The sequence below is a fragment of the Anabrus simplex genome, chromosome X, assembly GCF_040414725.1.
Source record: "Anabrus simplex isolate iqAnaSimp1 chromosome X, ASM4041472v1, whole genome shotgun sequence".
NCBI lineage: Eukaryota > Metazoa > Arthropoda > Insecta > Orthoptera > Tettigoniidae > Anabrus > Anabrus simplex.
In genome coordinates this window covers 169,918,067-169,937,841 of record NC_090279.1, presented here as the reverse complement: position 1 = coordinate 169,937,841, position 19,775 = coordinate 169,918,067, and the positions used below count along the sequence as shown (strand labels likewise).

The 19,775-nt window shown below is 38.1% G+C and overlaps 1 protein-coding gene across 1 annotated transcript in view; it reads right to left on the bottom strand.

Moving 5' to 3' along the window:
- LOC136886033 (cholesterol transporter ABCA5) overlaps positions 1-19,775 on the bottom strand; it is a 256,631-nt gene that overhangs the window by 30,564 nt on the left and 206,292 nt on the right. Inside the window, exons 25-26 of the mRNA XM_067158745.2 lie at positions 14,092-14,316; positions 11,205-11,365 (exon numbers count right to left, since the gene is read on the bottom strand). Of these exons, the coding sequence (XP_067014846.1) occupies positions 11,205-11,365; positions 14,092-14,316 (386 nt within the window). The remainder of the gene's footprint in view (positions 1-11,204; positions 11,366-14,091; positions 14,317-19,775) is intronic.

Below are 19,775 nucleotides of genomic sequence, written 5' to 3'. Positions count from 1 at the left end.
TGAATGAAAAGAAAATCCCCAGCCTGTTTCCAGTCATTCGACCGGGTCAGGAACGGAATGAATGAAGCCTCTGTCTAGCGGCGAGGATATGAAATGTGCCAGCTGCCGAAGCCTGTCGCACTCCTCTGGGGCAATGATAAATGACTGACAGATAAAATGAAATGTTAATGGAGAGTGTTGCTGGAATGAAAGAGGACAGGATAAACCGGAGTACCTATCCTACCTCTGCTTTGTCCAGCACAAATCTCACATGGAGTGACCGGGATTTGAACCACAGTATCCAGCGGTGAGAGGCCACCGCACTGCTGCCTGAGCCACGGAGGCTACACTAAGTTTTTGTCCGGTGAGCTTATTTTTATTGCGTATTTCTTTTCTTTTGTAAGAATGTATCCCAGTGTTAGTCCAAGAACCACAACTGCTGTTTGCCTTTCCTCCATGTTCAAACAAATTGCTATCAAACCTTGCCAAATCTTTTCAAATCTTGTCAAACCGTCAGCAATGTTGAACAATCTTTGACGAGATTTGAGAATTTTTCTTGAGAAGTACTGAAGTGACAGGAAAACTTGACGGTATATAACAGGGGTTCTCAAAATTTTCTGAAACATGAAATATCTAGCCTCTCCTGCAATTCTTATTTCTTTCTTAGTGCTTCTAATAGGCTACTTCACACAAAAACAGATCACGAGATCTTCAGTATTTGCTTCTGCCTAATGCAACAACCAGTCACAATAATAATAATAATAATAATAATAATAATAATAATAATAATAATAATAATAATAATGTTCTTGTTTGAGTCATCAGTCCATAGACTGGTATGATGCAGCATCCACGCCACCCTATCCTGTGTTAACCTTGTTATTTCTACGAAACTGCTGCATCCTACATCTGCTCTAATCTGCTTATCATATTCATACCTTGGTCTACCCCTACTGTTCTTACTGCCTAGAGTTCCCTCAAAAACCAACTGCACAATTATGAACATTTAACTGTGAATTTGGAAAATGTTAAATTTAAACTCTTCACCCCCCCCCCCCACCTCAAAAAAAAAGAGAGTAAAACAGAGGAATAAAAATGTACATGGTTCAGAATTAATTAGTTCTCTGACACTTACTGGGTTAGTGTGATGGGTGAGCTTGAATTTGTGATGAAAATAGCTCCAGTCTTTGTTGGATATTTAAAACAGCAACCCGCCGATCCCCTTCCAGCTGCAGTCGAGACCGATGCTTCGTCTTGATGGATGCCATTACGGAAAATGTTGACTCAGACAAGTAAGTTGAAGCGAAGGGTAATATCACGTCCATTGCTTTTCTTAATAAATTGGGATATTCATTCCAAATCTGCACCCAAAAATTTTCAAGGGACTTCGACTTAAATTCATTTCAAAGTGTTCTGTGTCACTCGAGAGTTCTATTAGCTACTCCTGTTCTGCTGTTGACAAGTGGGCTGTTACGTTCATATCAAATGGACTGCAAATCCAGTCATACTGAGCTGGAGGTTCTGGAAATGTTGTTGACGAAGGTTTTTGAGGAGTGGCTATGGTAATTCCACTAATTTTACCACAATCTGACTCATTTTCCTCCAGGAATTAATTCAGACAAGAAAACATCTCACAGTTACATTTGTCCATCTGGATTTTCCAAAGTTCAAGTTTCCTCTTAAACGCAAGCACTTTCTCGCTTAGAAAGACAATATTACTATTTCGTCCTTGAAGTGACCCATTAAGATCATTCAGTTTCTCAAATACGTCAGCCAGGTAGCACAGTATTAGAAACCATTGACTCAACGCGACGAAGTACTCGACCACGAGACAACCAATGTACTTCCATGTGCAATAGAAGCGAATCATGTGTAGATCTCATCTCCTCGCAAAAAATGGAAAATAGCCTACTGTTTAAAGCTCTTGCTTTCACAAAATTTACAACAATAATTGCATCATTCAGCACTTTATTGACTTCTTTTTGTAATACTTTTGAAGCCAATGCCTCCCTGTGTATCATGCAATCTGTGAATTTCAGCTTATAAATCTCTTATTTTGTCCCGTGTTGGCTCAACACAACTAAGGTTATGTTACAAGGAGATTCCCACCTTGCAATACTTGTCAGTTTCTTATAGCTAGTTTATTATTTACATAAAATAATCCTGCTTAATCTCAGAGTATAATACTACATAGAATATGTTACGTTCAAATTATGGAACATCTTCAGCTAAAAGATTTAACAAAAATTGACAAGACTGTCACCGGTCGGTGGGACGGAGAATTGGAACTACAGTGTATTTAGAAATATAAATTTTAAAGTTTTTGTGTAACTGAAATATGTTTGTAAAATTTTTTTAAATATGGAAACATCAAGAAACATTGAACTGTATGAACATTGCAACATGCAAAAGTGTTTTGAAGTGATTTTTTAAAAATGTAGTTTTTATGTAATCTGATGTAAAATTTGTAAGGTGATTTATTTTGGAGCATCCTGTACCTATACCACACGTGTGGTTTCCTATGATGAAATTTTGGTGTTGTAATCGTAATGTTCCAGAACTTGTGCAATTGCTAACGATGTTAAAATTACCATATATGGTAACGAGATTTCCTATTGGCAAAAAGGTCCAGGAATCTAGGGTAAGTTTGATCTTATTGGCTAATTGTAATCGGGCCATTTCCGGCCTTGTGGCCGGCTTCGAAAAATGATGCGTGAGCTCGGCGTCATTTTTCCATCCGACCGCCCAAGCGAGCGTTCGCGCTCGAGGGCTACCCTCGGGAGCTCCTGCCTTTCTGAAGTAAGTGTTATTTCAGTGTTTTTGCAATGTTATTATCAATGTTTTCCGGTTTCGTTTCATTTAGTTTAATTCCTTTTGTGTTTCATTATTTCTTCGCTTAATGTCATTTTAAAGTTTAATTTGATGTGTCCGAGTTTACCCTAGGTTCCAATTGCCGTACTTTTAATTCTTTCATCCATTAAATACTTTCGCTTTAAACTATACCTTTAATGTAGCATCACCTTCATTGTTAAATCAAGTTTTATGTTAAGTTACTTAAGTATGTCTTGTTTCCGTGTCGTGGAACTGTATTTTGTAAAACTTTCTTGTCATTTCTAATATAGTTGAGCTAGAGGGTGTTTCTTATAAGTCTTTTCTCCCCCATAACGTCATACGTTTCCATGGACCTCAGTAGGGCTTCCCAGCACGTTCCACTATCCTGTCTTAGTTGTCATTTTTAGGCCTGTAAGTGTTCCCTGTATTTGGTTTATATGAATTCACCGCCACTGGTATTATTTTCCTATCTCATTATATTATTATTATCTCATTATTATTATTTTTATTTATGTACACGCTCGAAAGCGCGGTTACATTTGATATCAGAGCGCGTGTTATGTAAGGAGCGAAGGCTTACAATGATCATCCTCGGCTAACTTTTCTAAAATTAATTTTAAATTTTTAAGTTTGAATATAGGTGGCAAGTGTTTCGTGTGTGTTCTTAATTCCCGCTTTTGTTTTCATGATTCTTGCGCGAGTTCATCTCACCACGTGTTTTCGTTCCGCGATGTGCAGTCTTGTGACTGTGTTTACTTGTAATTAACGGTTGGAGGAAATGGTGTGTCACTATTTGTAACAAGTTTTTTGGTTTCGTTAATTTTAATAAATTTTCTTGTGTGGCAAGATTTCGCTTGACCACGTGTTTTGTAGTAAAGTGATATCTTCACATTTCGTGTGCTATGTTCGCCTTCCGAAAGTCTTCTTTGATGAATTTCAATATGTTTGATTATGTCAAGTTTTTTTTTCTTCGATTCGTGTGTTTTCATCGTTACACCTGTGGGATTACTTGTTGCTTTAGGCTATGTCATTAAATTATGCTAAGGGCTGTACTTCAGCGCGTGACCTAATGTTATCTCCCAAACAGCTGAGTTGCGTATTGTGTTGAAAACAGATGATTGCTTGACTAACTTCCGAGATTATGAGCGCTCAATTCAATCTTATAAAAGTTTCTCGTGTCGTAATCATCTTTTTCTTCTTCCAGATACGTAAATTGTAGTGTGAATTGTCACCGTGATAATTGTGTTCTGGTTAGATTTTAGCACGGAGTTTCCTTAGTTTTTCTGCAATTTCTCTTTTGGTAAATTTTCGGCAACTATTTTAAGGTTATGTTGTGAATTTTCGTCTACTTCTTCGAGTGTTTTCCTGTTCGTAAATCTCGTGTTTCGGCAAATTATTTTCTAAAATTTGTTTCTTGTCGCCTGGTATATTATATTTGGTACTATTCTACGTGTGTGATCTTCTAAAGTAAATTTTACGTTGTATTTTAGCTCAGTATATATTTAAATTTCTGCTCATGTGTTGTTTTTGGTCTTTTGCTGGATCTGGGTTCGTTTCCAAGTAGGTATGGGACTATTTTGGGGACTGTTTCCCAACTAGCTTCTAAATTACGAAAGTTTCCTAGTTTGCCTTGTGCTTTTCCATCGTGTAAGTGTCTGTTTCCTCGTCACGTATAATTATTTACCCGTGTATTCCTATATTTGCTAGGGAGGGTTCTATGAGGACTTGGATAGGCTCATAGGGTAACACGTGTTCACCATATCTTTAGACCAGGTAATGCTGAGGCTCATTTTGGGCAAATTTGACGGGCCAGGTAATGCTGAGGCTCATTTTGGGCATTTGGGCATTTGACGGGTTACGGATCTGCACTTGTGCTCGTGACATGTTGGAAATCTAGTGTATCTGGTATGAGATTCCTCGTAATCTTTTTCTTGGTATTAGGTGCCTAGATGGAAAATGAGGTCCCTTGTTATTGTAGAATGATTACTAGGAAGATTTTCTGCAAATGTTCATTTTGGTGTCCTTATGCTGAGCTATAAATTGGTTAATTCTTAGTAGGTCTGCAGGTTGTCAAGATTTTATTTTTGTTATTTTAAATTTGTCACTAGTGAAATTTTGAAGGTATCGTGATTTAGCTAAGCCATTCAGTTAAATTTTCTGCTTGTTTTGTCTTGTTCGATTTTATCGATATTAAGAGTTTCTCGGATTACAGGTTTGTGTCTTCTAAATTTATGTACTCAATTTGTAGAAGTATGGGATTCTGTAGACTGAGTACGGTTCTAAATTTGTAGCTGTGCTGTATCTGTCCTACGATTTTTGAATATAATTGTGCCTTTGGTAGGCATATGTGTGTGTGTACTGAGACTTAGGGTTAAGGTGCTGAGAGGCCGTTCCTCTTCTAGGAGTACAAAATTGGTCCTAAGAGTCTCATTGTAGTGTGATAAGTTCAAGGGTACTTGAGGTCATGTTCTGATGTTCTGTCCTTTTACTTTGTGGGTACTTCTTGATGTGTCATCGCACGGGTGTTTTTGTGTGTGTGTGTGTGTGTGTGTGTGTGTGTGTGTGTGTACTGTGTTTGTATGTCATGTGATGAGAGTCAGTATTGAGGTCGTCCGTGCCTTTTACCATTCGTCGGTTATGCTGATTCAGTGATCGTCGCACTTGTTTTGGTGGTTTGATGTTGTCTGTGTGTATGTCGAAGGACAGATAAGCTTGGTAGTCTTGTGTGTTGTGCGGTTATCTGGTAATCTCTGGTATGAAGGTTGTACTTGTACCTTTTTATTTCTTATATCAGTGAGTTGGATGTCTGCATGTGCACTCTTGCATCGCTTTTGTTTTTAATTTTTGAGTTCCTGTCGGTAAGATGATTTTCATCTGGTATTCCTGGCTTTATTGCGCCTTAATTTGACTGGTGTGACACGTAATACGTAATGTGAGTTTATCTATGTAAAAATTTCATGAGTACATGACATGGTAAATAAATAGTGATTTGTATGTATGTTTAGTCCTCAGCCCGAAGGCTGGTTGGATCCTCAACAGTTCCGCCATCAGCTGTCATAGATGGCCTAGGCATCACTGAAGAGGCGTACTAGGGAAATGAGGAGTGAGGTAGTTTCCCGTTGCTTTCCTCACCGAGCCACAAGTTGCTATTACACATCAGTCTGCCAAGCCCACTGAAATGCATGCACCAACTGACCCTATGAGCAATATTTTCACACCATTCATAGCAGGGACTGGCTGCAGAAGGAATGGCATTACTAGCATTACTCATACCTCAGTCACTTTCATTTTGTCAAAGCTAAGGATAAAGCTGAGACAGGTCAATGAAAGTAACAAAATTGCTCTAGCCCATACCAGAAGACATAGTGCACTGTAAACACTAGGTCCTGCCAGCAAAGGCACAAATAGTGACTTACTATCCTCAATTCATTGAAGGTGGTTGCAAGCCAACGTAATTTAGTATTTGTTTCTTTGTTTTGAGTTCCCTTGTAACATTCTAAATTCTTCCGTTTATTTGTTTCGTTCTGTTCCTTAATGTTGGGTGATTAAGAAGGCACACGGTAACTTAATTTGGTAGTTATAAGGAATTAGTTGTAAGCAAATTTTAATTAATTGGCGCGCACTATTTTTCGGGTTTTGTAGTTAATAATTTAGTTAAGTCACTTTAGTTGTTATGGGAAGGGTTATTTATAATCATGTTAGATATAATTTAATGTAATGTCTGTTGGGGTAAGTTTAGAAGTTTATTCATGATTAGTCAGGGATTTTATAATGTTTTGGCACTAGGGTAAACTCTGGCAAATTTTCTTTTAGTTTTTTAATTTTCCTAAATTTTGAAATTCTGAAATAGCACTTGCCAGGAGGGCTGGGGTTTCCCAGAAACATGAGAGGGAATCTCCCTAAGGAGGCTTGTTATTGTTAATTAAAAAACACAAAAAACCCACCCTTGAAACTCGAGGCTCCTTTTAAAGTCATCACTAGTTCAGGCCAGTGGCCTAAGTTCTTCAGTTCCAAATTTCTGCTGCGTATGTTTATGTTCCAGTTACTGCTATGCCACTGACATTTCGACCTGGGATATCTATTTGGAGTCTGCAACGCACCTATTGGCCACTAATGTCTGATGGTGGAATGGAAAGCTGTTTAATAGTGGCAGTAGTCTGTGCTGTGCCACCTACCTTCGCCAGTTATGGACCTGTTCACTAAGTTGGGTGGGCTGTGCTGAGGCTGTAAGTGAGCAATGGTTGGACTGCAAAGGGATGGAGACGTTGGCAACGGCCGCGGTCAGCGACTTCGTTTGACAGCGATACCAACGCTCTACTGGTTTTTGCTTGTATGGACGTTCCTGAAGAGAACGATGATAAGAAATTGTGGTGTGGTGCAATTTGTGGCGTTGTGAAAATATTCAGATCTTCATTAAGCCTCCTATTTTAAGTTCATTTAAATTTTGTTATTTTGGGTAAATTTTTTTTGTCGAGCTGAGCTCGACTTTGGGAGGAGGAGAATGTCACCAGTCGGTGGGATGGAGAATTGGAACTACAGTGTATTTAGAAATATAAATTTTAAAGTTTTTGTGTAACTGAAATATGTTTGTAAAATTTTTTTAAATATGGAAACATCAAGAAACATTGAACTGTATGAACATTGCAACATGCAAAAGTGTTTTGAAGTGATTTTTTTAAAATGTAGTTTTTATGTAATCTGATGTAAAATTTGTAAGGTGATTTATTTTGGAGCATCCTGTACCTGTACCACACGTGTGGTTTCCTATGATGAAATTTTGGTGTTGTAATCGTAATGTTCCAGAACTTGTGCAATTGCTAACGATGTTAAAATTACCATATATGGTAACGAGATTTCCTATTGGCAAAAAGGTCCAGGAATCTAGGGTAAGTTTGATCTTATTGGCTAATTGTAATCGGGCCATTTCCGGCCTTGTGGCCGGCTTCGAAAAATGATGCGTGAGCTCGGCGTCATTTTTCCATCCGACCGCCCAAGCGAGCGTTCGCGCTCGAGGGCTACCCTCGGGAGCTCCTGCCTTTCTGAAGTAAGTGTTATTTCAGTGTTTTTGCAATGTTATTATCAATGTTTTCCGGTTTCGTTTCATTTAGTTTAATTCCTTTTGTGTTTCATTATTTCTTCGCTTAATGTCATTTTAAAGTTTAATTTGATGTGTCCGAGTTTACCCTAGGTTCCAATTGCCGTACTTTTAATTCTTTCATCCATTAAATACTTTCGCTTTAAACTATACCTTTAATGTAGCATCACCTTCATTGTTAAATCAAGTTTTATGTTAAGTTACTTAAGTATGTCTTGTTTCCGTGTCGTGGAACTGTATTTTGTAAAACTTTCTTGTCATTTCTAATATAGTTGAGCTAGAGGGTGTTTCTTATAAGTCTTTTCTCCCCCATAACGTCATACGTTTCCATGGACCTCAGTAGGGCTTCCCAGCACGTTCCACATCCTGTCTTAGTTGTCATTTTTAGGCCTGTAAGTGTTCCCTGTATTTGGTTTATATGAATTCACCGCCACTGGTATTATTTTTCTATCTCATTATCATTATTATTTCTATATTATTATTATTATTATTATTTATGGTAACCGTAAAATGTACCATCGAAACAGCGGTTACAAAGACAAATAAAACACTTGTAATGATTATGATAATGATGATGAGATAAAATGTTCATTCATGATGGGTTAAAATTTTCCTACAAGTTAATGTCCAAGTTAATGAACAAAATCAACGTTAGGGGTCTTCTTTAAGGCTGGAGAAGTATGTACTTGTTGAATCTTGAAGATAAAATTAAGAATATAAAATATAATTGTCTCCTTAAGGGAGGACGGTAAACACAACACGACCGACTACGAGACTTTTTTCAACAGTCTAACTTTAAATTCAACTTCGACTATGGTTGTTTTCAAGAGTTCCCCCGAGAATCATATTTTAAGAAAATCTTTTATATTCTTAATTTTACCTTTAAGATTCAGCAAGTACATACTTCTCCAGCCTAAAAGAAGACCCCTTATATCGATTTTATTCATTAACTTGGACACTGACTTGTTGGAAAATTTTAACTCAACATGAATGAACATTTTATCTCATCATCATTATCATAATGTCCGACTCGTTGGCTGAACGGTCAGCGTACTGGCCTTCGGTTCAGAGGGTCCCGGGTTCGATTCCCGGCCGGGTCGGGGATTTTAACCTTAATTGGTTAATTCCAATGGCATGGGGGCTGGTTGTATGTGTTGTCTTCATCATCATTTCATCCTCATCACGACGCGCAGGTCACCTTCAGGTGTCAAATAGAAAGACCTGCACCTGGCGAGCCGAACCCGTCCTGGGATATCCCGGCACTAAAAGCCATACGACATTTCATTTCATTTCATTTCATTATCATAATCGTCACAAGTGTTTTATTTGTCTTGTCAATTTTTGTTAAATCTTTTAGCTGAAGATGTTCCATAATTGGAACGAAACATGTTCTATTTAGTATTATACTCAAGAGATTAAGCTGGATTATTTTATGTAAATAATAAACTAGCTAGAAGAAACTGACAAGTACTGGAAGGTGGGAATCTCCTTGTAACATAACCTTAGACGTGTGAATTTTACAGAATTAGTAACAGCACTCACTCTTGCTCTGAACCCCTTTATAGTTCCTGTAAATGCCGCCACCCCATCGGTACATATACCAACGCAATTTGTCCATGACGATTGTTGTCAATGAAAAAGGAATTCACGTGAGAGAAAATGTCTTCGCCTGTAGTTCTCCCTTCCAGAGCTTTACAAAAGATAAAATCCCCATGCATTTCATTTTCATAACAGTAGGATACAAAAGCAAGGAGCTGGGCACTATTTATATCAACACTGTCATCAAGTTGCAGGGCAAATTTTGGGCTATCATGAAGACGTGGTAGCGACTGATATTTTATGTCAGAGGCTATTGTACCAATACAACGAACCACTGTGTCATCTGAGAGCGATATCGACTTCAGACACTCGCCAAACTTTTCTCCATGCACAATCACGCATATTTTTACAGCTGCAGGAAGAAGTAATTTCTCACCAATGGTATGTGGGGATTTTATTTTGCAATTGAAAACGATACCTCGAAGGATGCTTTTAGCGCCTTTTTAGGAACTGTTAGTGCTTTTCATGGAATCTGACATTCCCTTTTAGTTGTTACTTATGATGCTTAAAGAATTCTACAGGTTTACTTGCACAGTCTGGATGTTTTGTCTGCAAATAAGTTTCACGTGCTTTAAATTGTTCTTAGCTAAAATCTCCAAACAAGGAACACACTGAGGTCGTTCCTCATTATTCAAAAGAATGCTGGTAAAGCCTAATATCAGATAATCGTCTTGGATATTTACGCACTTTGCTTTTGGGTGTAGAATTAGTGTTGCTGGTGGGAGCAGAAGTAGAAGCGGAAGAACAACGTACTTCGATTGTATTCAAATCTTTTTCTTTATCAGGACTGAATATTTTCAAAGCAGGACAAACACTCGATAATCTCTTCCATGGTCTCTTTTTACCTCTATTAATAAGCCACTTATCCATTGGTATGGTCATACTTGTAACAGTTTATTGTAAATCGGGATAACCACTCCCAATAAAAATGCACTAGAATTCACCTGTTCACTCACTGTCTTTGAACTGACTGCAAAGGCCTGGTTGAAATCTAGTTGACAATGGCAGAAATAGAAGAATCTATTCTTATAAAGAAGTGGTGGTCACATTGTCAAGAGGCTTATTGTCATTTGTGGTTGTTAAATGTTTGGTAAGGTGATACTGCTGCGGGTGGTGGGTGTAAGGGTGCTGTGTGGGAAATGTTACTTGCACCTTTTCTCAGAATATGTGCTGGCGGGATCTACTATTCAGTTCTTGTGAAATAAGACAGAAAAGGTACAAGTTTATTAGTCTTGAATGGCAGTGGAAGAGTTTCCTGCCCAGGTTAATGGATGTGAGAATCTGAGGATAGCAATATTTGTTACAGAATATGAAATATAAATTTTTCAATTAGAGTCGGCACCCACCTTGATCATTCTCTGCGCCCCCCACTCTGAGGACCACTGGTATACAACATTTACTATATGTCACTATACCCTATATCATAAAGCTAATACTAATTCCATGCATTATTACAATATTGTAATTTGAGGAGGTAAAACACACCTTGGGTGGGTAAAATCCTATTTCGAGCTCTAAGTGCCAATTTGATACTTTTTTGAGCCTCATTTAGGAATCTGAAAGTTCTGAAGTCTACTTATAATAGAGGTGTCAATATAAATTTTCAAACTCGTATGGTTTTTGGAGATGAGAGATATTTAAAACCAATATGTATTACACTTCCTGGATACTGAATTTCATCAGCTCCTGCTATACTTACCTAGGAATATCCCGATCTGATACTCCACGTATCGCGCTATAGCACTCCAAGTGCTCCCTGACTGTGATATCCTTCCACTGAGCATCGAACTGAGGACAGTAGCCCATCACTTTGAATGCCTCCCCAAGATTCGTTGTAATGAAGTGGCCACCTATCTGGACCTAAACACAAGAGAGTTGTTGTCAGTTCTGCAAGAATGACAATTTGCAGGAATGAAGCATGATAATATGCAAGCAATGCCTTCAATTACAACTTGCAAGAAAACTACAAAACAGGCTGGTGATCTAGAACTTAGGGCACTCAAAACAACATTCATAATCAAAACTGCAATATTTACAAGCAGCAGACAGCAAATTACACTCAACATATAAAGAAAAACAAATCTTTAGGAGGTCCAAACACATTCATTAATTATAGATAATAAAAAATAAAAAAAGGATAATGCATGTGGTAGACGACAAGGAACACAGGAGAAACAAATGGGAAAAATTAAAACCTGATTGAAGCTAAAGAGATGGGCTTGATGGGCATGTTGGGGGCTGAAAAGAATTAAACATGGAAGAGCGGTGGTTCATGACGTTTGGGCTCATCAATAAAGATATCCACAAATACACAGTCTGTTTCCAGTCATTTGACTGATTCCAGAATAGAATGAATGAAGCCCCATCTAGCAGTCAGGTTAGGAATTGTGCTGGCTGCCGAAGCCTGTCGCACTCCTTTGGGGCAATGATTAATGACAAAGATTAAATTAAATGATATTGGAGAGTGTTGCTGGAATGAAAGATGACAGGGAAAACCAGAGTATCTGGAGAAAAACCTGTCCCGCTTTGTCTAGGTCAAATCTCACATGGAGTGACCAGGATATAAACCACGGAACCCAGTGGTGAGAGGCCAGCAAGCTGCCTCCTGAGCCACGGAGGCTTATCTATAACGATGGTAGTGCTGAAAGATGCAAAATATTTTATGAATGATGTCTAAATTTAGTAGGTTACGACGCAAGAAGGTGTGTGTTATTTAAAAGCTATGAGAATCTATTGTCATACAAGCAAGGCATTATTGATAGAGAGGATACAGAAGACTGGGGATGTGGATGATATGTTCATTGTTTGGACGGAAGGTGAGGAAATCTTGGTCATTTCTGGATCACCTTAATTGCCAACATCGTTCCGTTTGATTCACCATGGAAATAGAATCTGATGGCAAAATACCATTTTTAGATGTTCTTGTCACCAAGAATGAGGATGAATCTAAAGATCAGCATTTACAATAAGCCAACAACACCAATAGGTTATCTCCATACAGATCCTCACCATCACCCTGCCCAGAAACATGGTATCCTTATAGCTCTAACTACCAGGGCTAGGAAGATTTGTGAAGTGTCTGCTCTACAAGAGGAAATTCACACCTTGAGAACCACCTTTGAGACCAATCAGCAAAACTTTGATCTCTAAGTTTCTGAAACTTAGGTATAATGGGACGTCTGCTGAGAAAAAAACTACTTACCTACTTTACATATGTAACATGACAGATCATATAGCTCAAATCTTACAGAGGTGCAATATACGATCTGTATTTGGAACTCCAATTAAGATTAGACCAACTAAGGACAGTTTGCCTATATTGGAACAAAAGGGTATCTTCAAAGTTTCTATACTTGTGGCAACGTTTATATTGGGCCGACTTCGAGAACGATAGGTACCGGTTCTCGCATTAAGGAACAACCTGATAAACCAGCTGTTGCTGATCATGCTTTAACACCTGGTCATAATGTCATGTTCCTAGGAGTCAATGTTCTTGCCTGTATAAAATATCACCCCAGAATCATAGGGAAGACGGTTGACATACGTAAACATCCAGATAATTTCAACCGTGATACAGGCTACAACTTCAGTGTATCATGGCTACCTATTGTCAGAACCATCAGAAAGTAATGCTGTACTGCTGCCATTCATTGTTCCTAACAATAATAATGTTATTTGCTTTACGTCCCACTAAATACTTGTACGGTTTTCAGAGACGCCAAGGTGCCGGAATTCTGTTCCACAGTAGTTCCTTTACGTACCAGTAAATCTATTAATAATAATTTCGTGTGGCTATTACTAGCCGAGTGCAGCCCTTGTAAGGCAGACCCTCCGATGAGGGTGGGCGGCATCTGCCATGGGTAGGTAACTGCGTGTTATTGTGGTGGAGGATAGTGTTATGTGTGGTGTGTGAATTGTAGGGATGTTGGGGACAGCACAGACACCCAGCCCCCGGGCCATTGGAATTAACCAATGAGGGTTAAAATCCCCGACCCGGCCGGGAATCGAACCCGGGACCCTCTGAACCGAAGGCCAGTACGCTGACCATTCAGCCAACGAGTCGGACAGTAAATCTATTGACACAAGGTTGACCTATCGGAGCACCTTCAAATACCACCGTACTGATCCCGGATCGAACCTGCCAAGTTAGGGTCAGAAAGTCAGTGCTTCAACCATCTGAGCCACTCAACCCGGCATTCGTTGTTCTTAGCATGGGTCTAAAATGGCATCACTATTACAACTTAGGACACTATTTTAAGTTCTTTGTTGGAAGGATTTCAAGTTGAAAAAACTGCCAAGACGGGAAGATCCTGGACGGATGAACAGAAGAAACAGCATAGCGCCCATGCGAAGGAGTACTGGAGGAAGAGGAAACTTCGAAGAAAAAATGAAATTGTAGCGCGATCCCCCCAGGGTCACTTCGCAAATAAAAAAATAAAAATAGACATGATACTGAGCCCAAAATCTTACAATTATCGGCCATGAAATCAACAATCTAATAATAATAACCATCAAGAAAACCACTACGACCACATCCTTTCTCATGTTAGTTCCTCTTCACTACTTCTTGATATTTCCTTACTTACCCGCCCTTTGGTGGCAGCCTCCTCTGCTATGAGGATCTTCATGGTAGTTGTCTTCCCAGCACCATTGTGTCCCAGCAGCCCAAATACTTCGCCAGCGTCGACTGCCATAGATAGGTTTCTGACAACTACTCTCACGTCAGCTGGAGAACTGGCTGCCTCTTCATCTTTTGTACAACACGATGAATTGCAGTTATCCCCTGAGATCTTGTACTCCTTACGAAGATTCTGGAAATAAGGAGACTGTGATATGAACTCATATTTCTTTAATAATTTGTGCCTTTTGCACGTGTGTGTGGCGGGGGGGATTGCACATGCATACTGGCCAGAATTCAGAATGAAAGCGAAAAATGCATTTATACAATACATGCATACTTACATACATCTTCATTATAGACTGTTATGCCTCTCAGCATTCAGTCTGCAAGCCTCTATGAATTTACTAACCGCAGCCATAATCCTATCTGTAACTAGTTCTGTGGCCTCGATTCGCTCTATACCTCTTATCTCAAAATAACTAGAAACCGAGTCTAACCACTGTCGTCTTGGTCTCCTCCTACTTCTCTACTGGAGAGCCCATTATTCTCCTATGCAAGCTATCCTCCACCATGTCCCCACCACCGAAGCCAGTTTGTGTGTACGGCTTCATCCATCAAGTTTGTTCCTATATTTAGCCTTTATTTCTTCATTCCAAATACCCTCCTGGCATTGTTCTCATCTATTTGTACCAGCAATCATTCTTGCTACTTTCATATCTGTCACTTCTAACTTATGAGTAAGATATCCTGAGTCCACCCAACTTTCATTCCCGCAAAGCAATGTCGCCACTTAATACCTTTCAGCAGATGATCCATGTAAGGTATGAACAACAAAGGTGAAAGAAGATTATAGCCTTGTCTAATCCCTGTAAGTACCTTGAACCAAGACCTCATTCTATCATCAATTTTCACTGCAGCCCAACTGTCAACATAAATGTCTTTGATTGCTTTTAGTAATCAACTCTTATAATCTCACAGTCACGCAGTACAGCAAACAACTTAATAAAAATTAAATTACTGTAAAAACAAGTTACAATTTCATTTTACAACATCTTACTATATATAATAAGAGTTTTGTCTATTCAAAGCTCAGAATTTTAAAAGAATGGTGTTTCTGTATCGGTCATGTCCACAGTAAACAGGAAATGAACTTTTTAAATTATCCATCAACTCTGTCTGTCTGTATGTATGCATATCACGAGAAAATGGCTAAAGAGAATTTAATGAAAATCGGTATGAAAAGTTGGGAAATGAGGCACTACAATCTATCGTTCACGCTGAGTGAAATGGTAGTTTAGGGGAGGGCCTAAAATTTAATTCTGAAATATTTATTTATTAGTGGTCCTACCCATAAATAATAACTACAATTAAATTTCTGATCATTTGTGTCTTGCACATTTTTACTGTACCGGCTATGATAGAGATGGTCATGAATTTCGATTTTTGTTGCTAAGTCTATATCAAAACCGAACCACGAGAAAATGGGTGAAATGAATGTAATGAAAATTGGTATGTAAATTCTGGGAATAAGGTACTACACTCTAGGCTATAAATCATTTTATTCACGCTGGATAAAATGGTAGTTTAGGAGAAGGTGCCTAAAATTTAATTGTGCATCGTCGCCATAAGACCTATCTGTGTCGGTGCGACATAAAGCCCATAGCAAAAAAAAAAAAAAAAAAAAAAAATTAATTGTTTAAATACCTATGTTATTGGACCCACAGAAAAGTACTACATAATAAAAGTTATAGAGAATACAAGTTCTGATCATTTATGTCCTATACGGTTGCTGATGGTTTTTATCACGATTGTCATAAGGAGTAAAACCACGTGGTCATCGGCTTGTTTCTAGAAGGAAAATTGTGAAGATGATTATAAAAAAATTATAAAAAATCGTAAAAGAGCATTCGCTTGAAGAATAAGACGGGAGGGAGTGATGAAAGAAGGAAGGATTCCCTTTACATCAGATGCCCTGAATATCACAGAGTCAGAATAAAAATAAATGTGAAGGCATACAATATCAAAAGCTCATAAAACTGATCAACAATAACATTTCATTGACCACTGTTGTGATGTGATTTGTCTCTTCTGCTGCCACTCATCTCCGATAGATGGGATTACTGCTGCGTCCTGAATAAAACAGCCTGCCTGAATATTGGAGGAATGTAGCTGGAGAATTACATAATTTTGCATATGCTATATTATCCCATCAACGACGGGTACTACAGCTAGTAAAAACTATAAAATAATGGGTATCTTACGAGTTATACATAAAATAATACTATGAATAAAATACTCTGAATACCTACTTGATAACCTCAGAATCCTATAAATGAACCCATTCTCATCCTATTTAAATACCATAGCAGTTCACTGAGAAAAGACATTTAAATCCCGCATTACGGCAGTCGTCTGCACAGTAACTTTTTCAATAAGTTATCACTAACTGCGCTGTATTCACTAAACGTATGTACAACAGGGATATTGTCACTATTTGTCCAGTTCCAGTCATTCAAGTTAGTCTGCGCCAAGGTACGAACTCGTTTTGAAAGACTTGGCCCTCCGTCGTCATTTGTATCACTTTCCGTGTCAGCAACACTATTACATGGATCACTCGAACTTGAACTAAGACCTTCAGGGTCTATTTCGTCGCCACAAACATCACTGTCTTCATAATCACTCTCTTAAACACTATCTATTAGCTTTCGTATTTTGTCTTCATCAACACCATCACATCTGCTTGATGCCATGATTTCAACTGAAGTGTGTGATAACCTGAACGCGGAGCGCAGGAAATAACCAAAGCCACGTGTCTAAACTTCAGCTCAGAATGCATACAAGTGGCATCTGTGAGTTAGTAACTGAACTATATGTATTGATATACAGCAGTGCATCGCCGCGAGCTGAGCTCGTCATTGAATTCATATGCCACTAACAACTTTTGCGGGGTAGGGTCATCAAATGATGTGATTGGGTTAGGCTTTAAATTTTAATTTTAAGATTCCATATGTTGTAATACTTTTAACAGATTTTCGCTAAATACCAAGTAAGAGTATATCCGAATCAAATAGCACATTTTTAGGTAATGTTGTGGTGGTGGTGGTGGTGGTGGTGGTGGTGGTGGTGGTGGTGATTTCTGTTTTAAGAGGAAGTACAATAAAGTAATCATCCTCTTTGAAGAAATGAAATGGAGAAAATAATTTAAACAAAATAAATAAATTTATTTATTCAACGGAGGAATTTTAAAATGAACTGAAAAATAAATACAAAATTATTGTATTAAGGCAGTAAGTTCAGCAACACATTGAAATAGAACATAAGCTCCGTGATTAAGCCACTCTCACATATAAAGCAAATGACAAGATCAGTATTCAAGTCATCGGCTAGTATGAGTTCGAGTGTCTCCTGTGGACCGAGGTTCCATCTTAGGCTAGAGAAATGGGCACACAAAACTACGGCCTCTCTGTATCAAGGTTGGAAAGAAGACCGTTACATGGTAGTTGTCTTCTTAATTGCTCTCAGCTTGCTGGGAGTTTGGTTATCTAACCACTCTGAATCCCAGGACGCCAAGATGGATTGATGTAGCCGAGGAAAAATATCCCTAGGTGGTAAAGGTACCGCTTCTTTTACAGCTTCATCCGCAAGTTCATTTCCCCCAATCCCAATGTGGCCTGGGAGCCATGCGAGAGTGATTCTAGTGCCAGCATCACACAACCAGTTCGTGGACATTTTCTTGAGCCCTAGGCACGTTAGTGCCAGATCGACAGAGCTCGGTAAACTTTGTAATCGGAGCTGACAACTTGAACTGTGACAGCCACTAGAGCAGTACAAGCAGTGCAGCGCAAGATGGAATAGAACATTACACTGCTGACCTTCAACTGAACAAGATCACAAAGAAAGAAACAGCTGAATTGCAGGATGTGCTCCAAGAAGTCAGCTATAACGAGCATGAATGTACCCCTGCACATGGCTTGTTTTGTCTCTTTCCATGTTTAATGACATTTCTGAAACATACTTACATTCCTTATGGCATTAATTACTACAGTAGAACCCCGTTTATCCAAAATAAAGGGGGCGGAACCACTTCGGTTGACGTATTTTTACGGATGACACATGGTAAACAATTTCGGAAGTTAAATGTCAAAATAAAAATGCATAAACTCAGTTAAGCAAAGAGGCATACTGCATATTAACATTAAAATGTTTACATAATGTCACTTGTATGAAATCAGTGATTTTCTTCTGAATTTTCTTGGGGCAGCACTGTCATGCAGCTATGTCGCGCCACCATTTAATCGACAATACAGGTTCATTGCTTTGTTCAATAAAGTGCAAAGCAATCTGAAATAATGAAACATTTTTTTGTTACCACTGAACTGAATACTGTATACAGTAATTTTATAACAGTACTGAAATTAAAGTGAGTGATACTGCATTTAAATAAAAATTCGAAATCAATCTTACCTCCAATACATTAAATCCATCATCTAATGTAACTCGATTCTCAGAACTGCTATTGTCTGCATAATCTTCATGACGAATATTACAGTAATAATAATATTAATAATAATAATAATTCCTGCTTGTTCAAGAAAAAATGCATCATGGAACGAACTAGAGGGTAAGAAACTGTTTTGTTGTATGCTACATGTGCATTCCGGCATTAGTCATAATATAAAAATAGGGTTTGCCTAGTAGCTCTCAGCACATATAGAACATATCGATGGCTAAGAACAAGAGGGTAAAAACAAAATATTAAAATACAATTTTGCCAGAGCATTTCTGTTAAGCCAGGTTCCGCTTAAGCCAAGTTCAGTTAAGCGAGGTTCTACTGTATATTCTTATATTTAAAAAAATGTAGTCATTTTGTCATGACATCTTATATAGTTCAAATTATGAAAATATTATCCAATTAGTAAGTGTATCTAGTGATAAAAATATAACTTTTCAAAAGGAAGAGAAAAAAAAATTAGGGATATCTGGGTTAAATGGAGTTTGAAGGTAACACGTTTCACAAGCAGTAAGTTGTCAAAGTATGTTAAGAGTTTGCTGCTTGCTAAGCAAATTCTGGACAATATTTCATTTCTTTTGCAACATATTTCCGAGTATTTAAGTCATATTTTGGTATATTTTAGGGCATAAGTGCCTGCATTATTTTAGAGATTTTAGGTCACAGAAATCAGTCTTAATGATTATAAAACTAATGATGTCCTTTGGGGAAAGGATGACCGATCAAAGAATTGGTTGATGCAATGCATGGGAAATATATATATTTTTCAATAAATCACAAAGAATCCTGAATTTTTACCATTTAGGCAATGTACAGAAAGGAAACACTAGATGATTTATAATTTCGCTTCTATGAGTTTCAACTTGACAGTTAACCGGAAGTCGGGCATTGGTGCCAAACTGTTATGAGTACAAACAGCTGATTTACGAATGGAAATGTATGTACTCGAATACAAGTCCAGAATCAATTGTTCTTTCTAGCAACATGCATACCTCACATAAAATTAAAAATAACATGTATTTAGGATAAGGCTGTACGATAAAAATAGATCAATGCTCAGACAGATAGAACGCGAGAAAATGATATGAAATTTCTACTCACCCTCTACAATCGATTCAATTTCCCATAAGGAAGGAAAA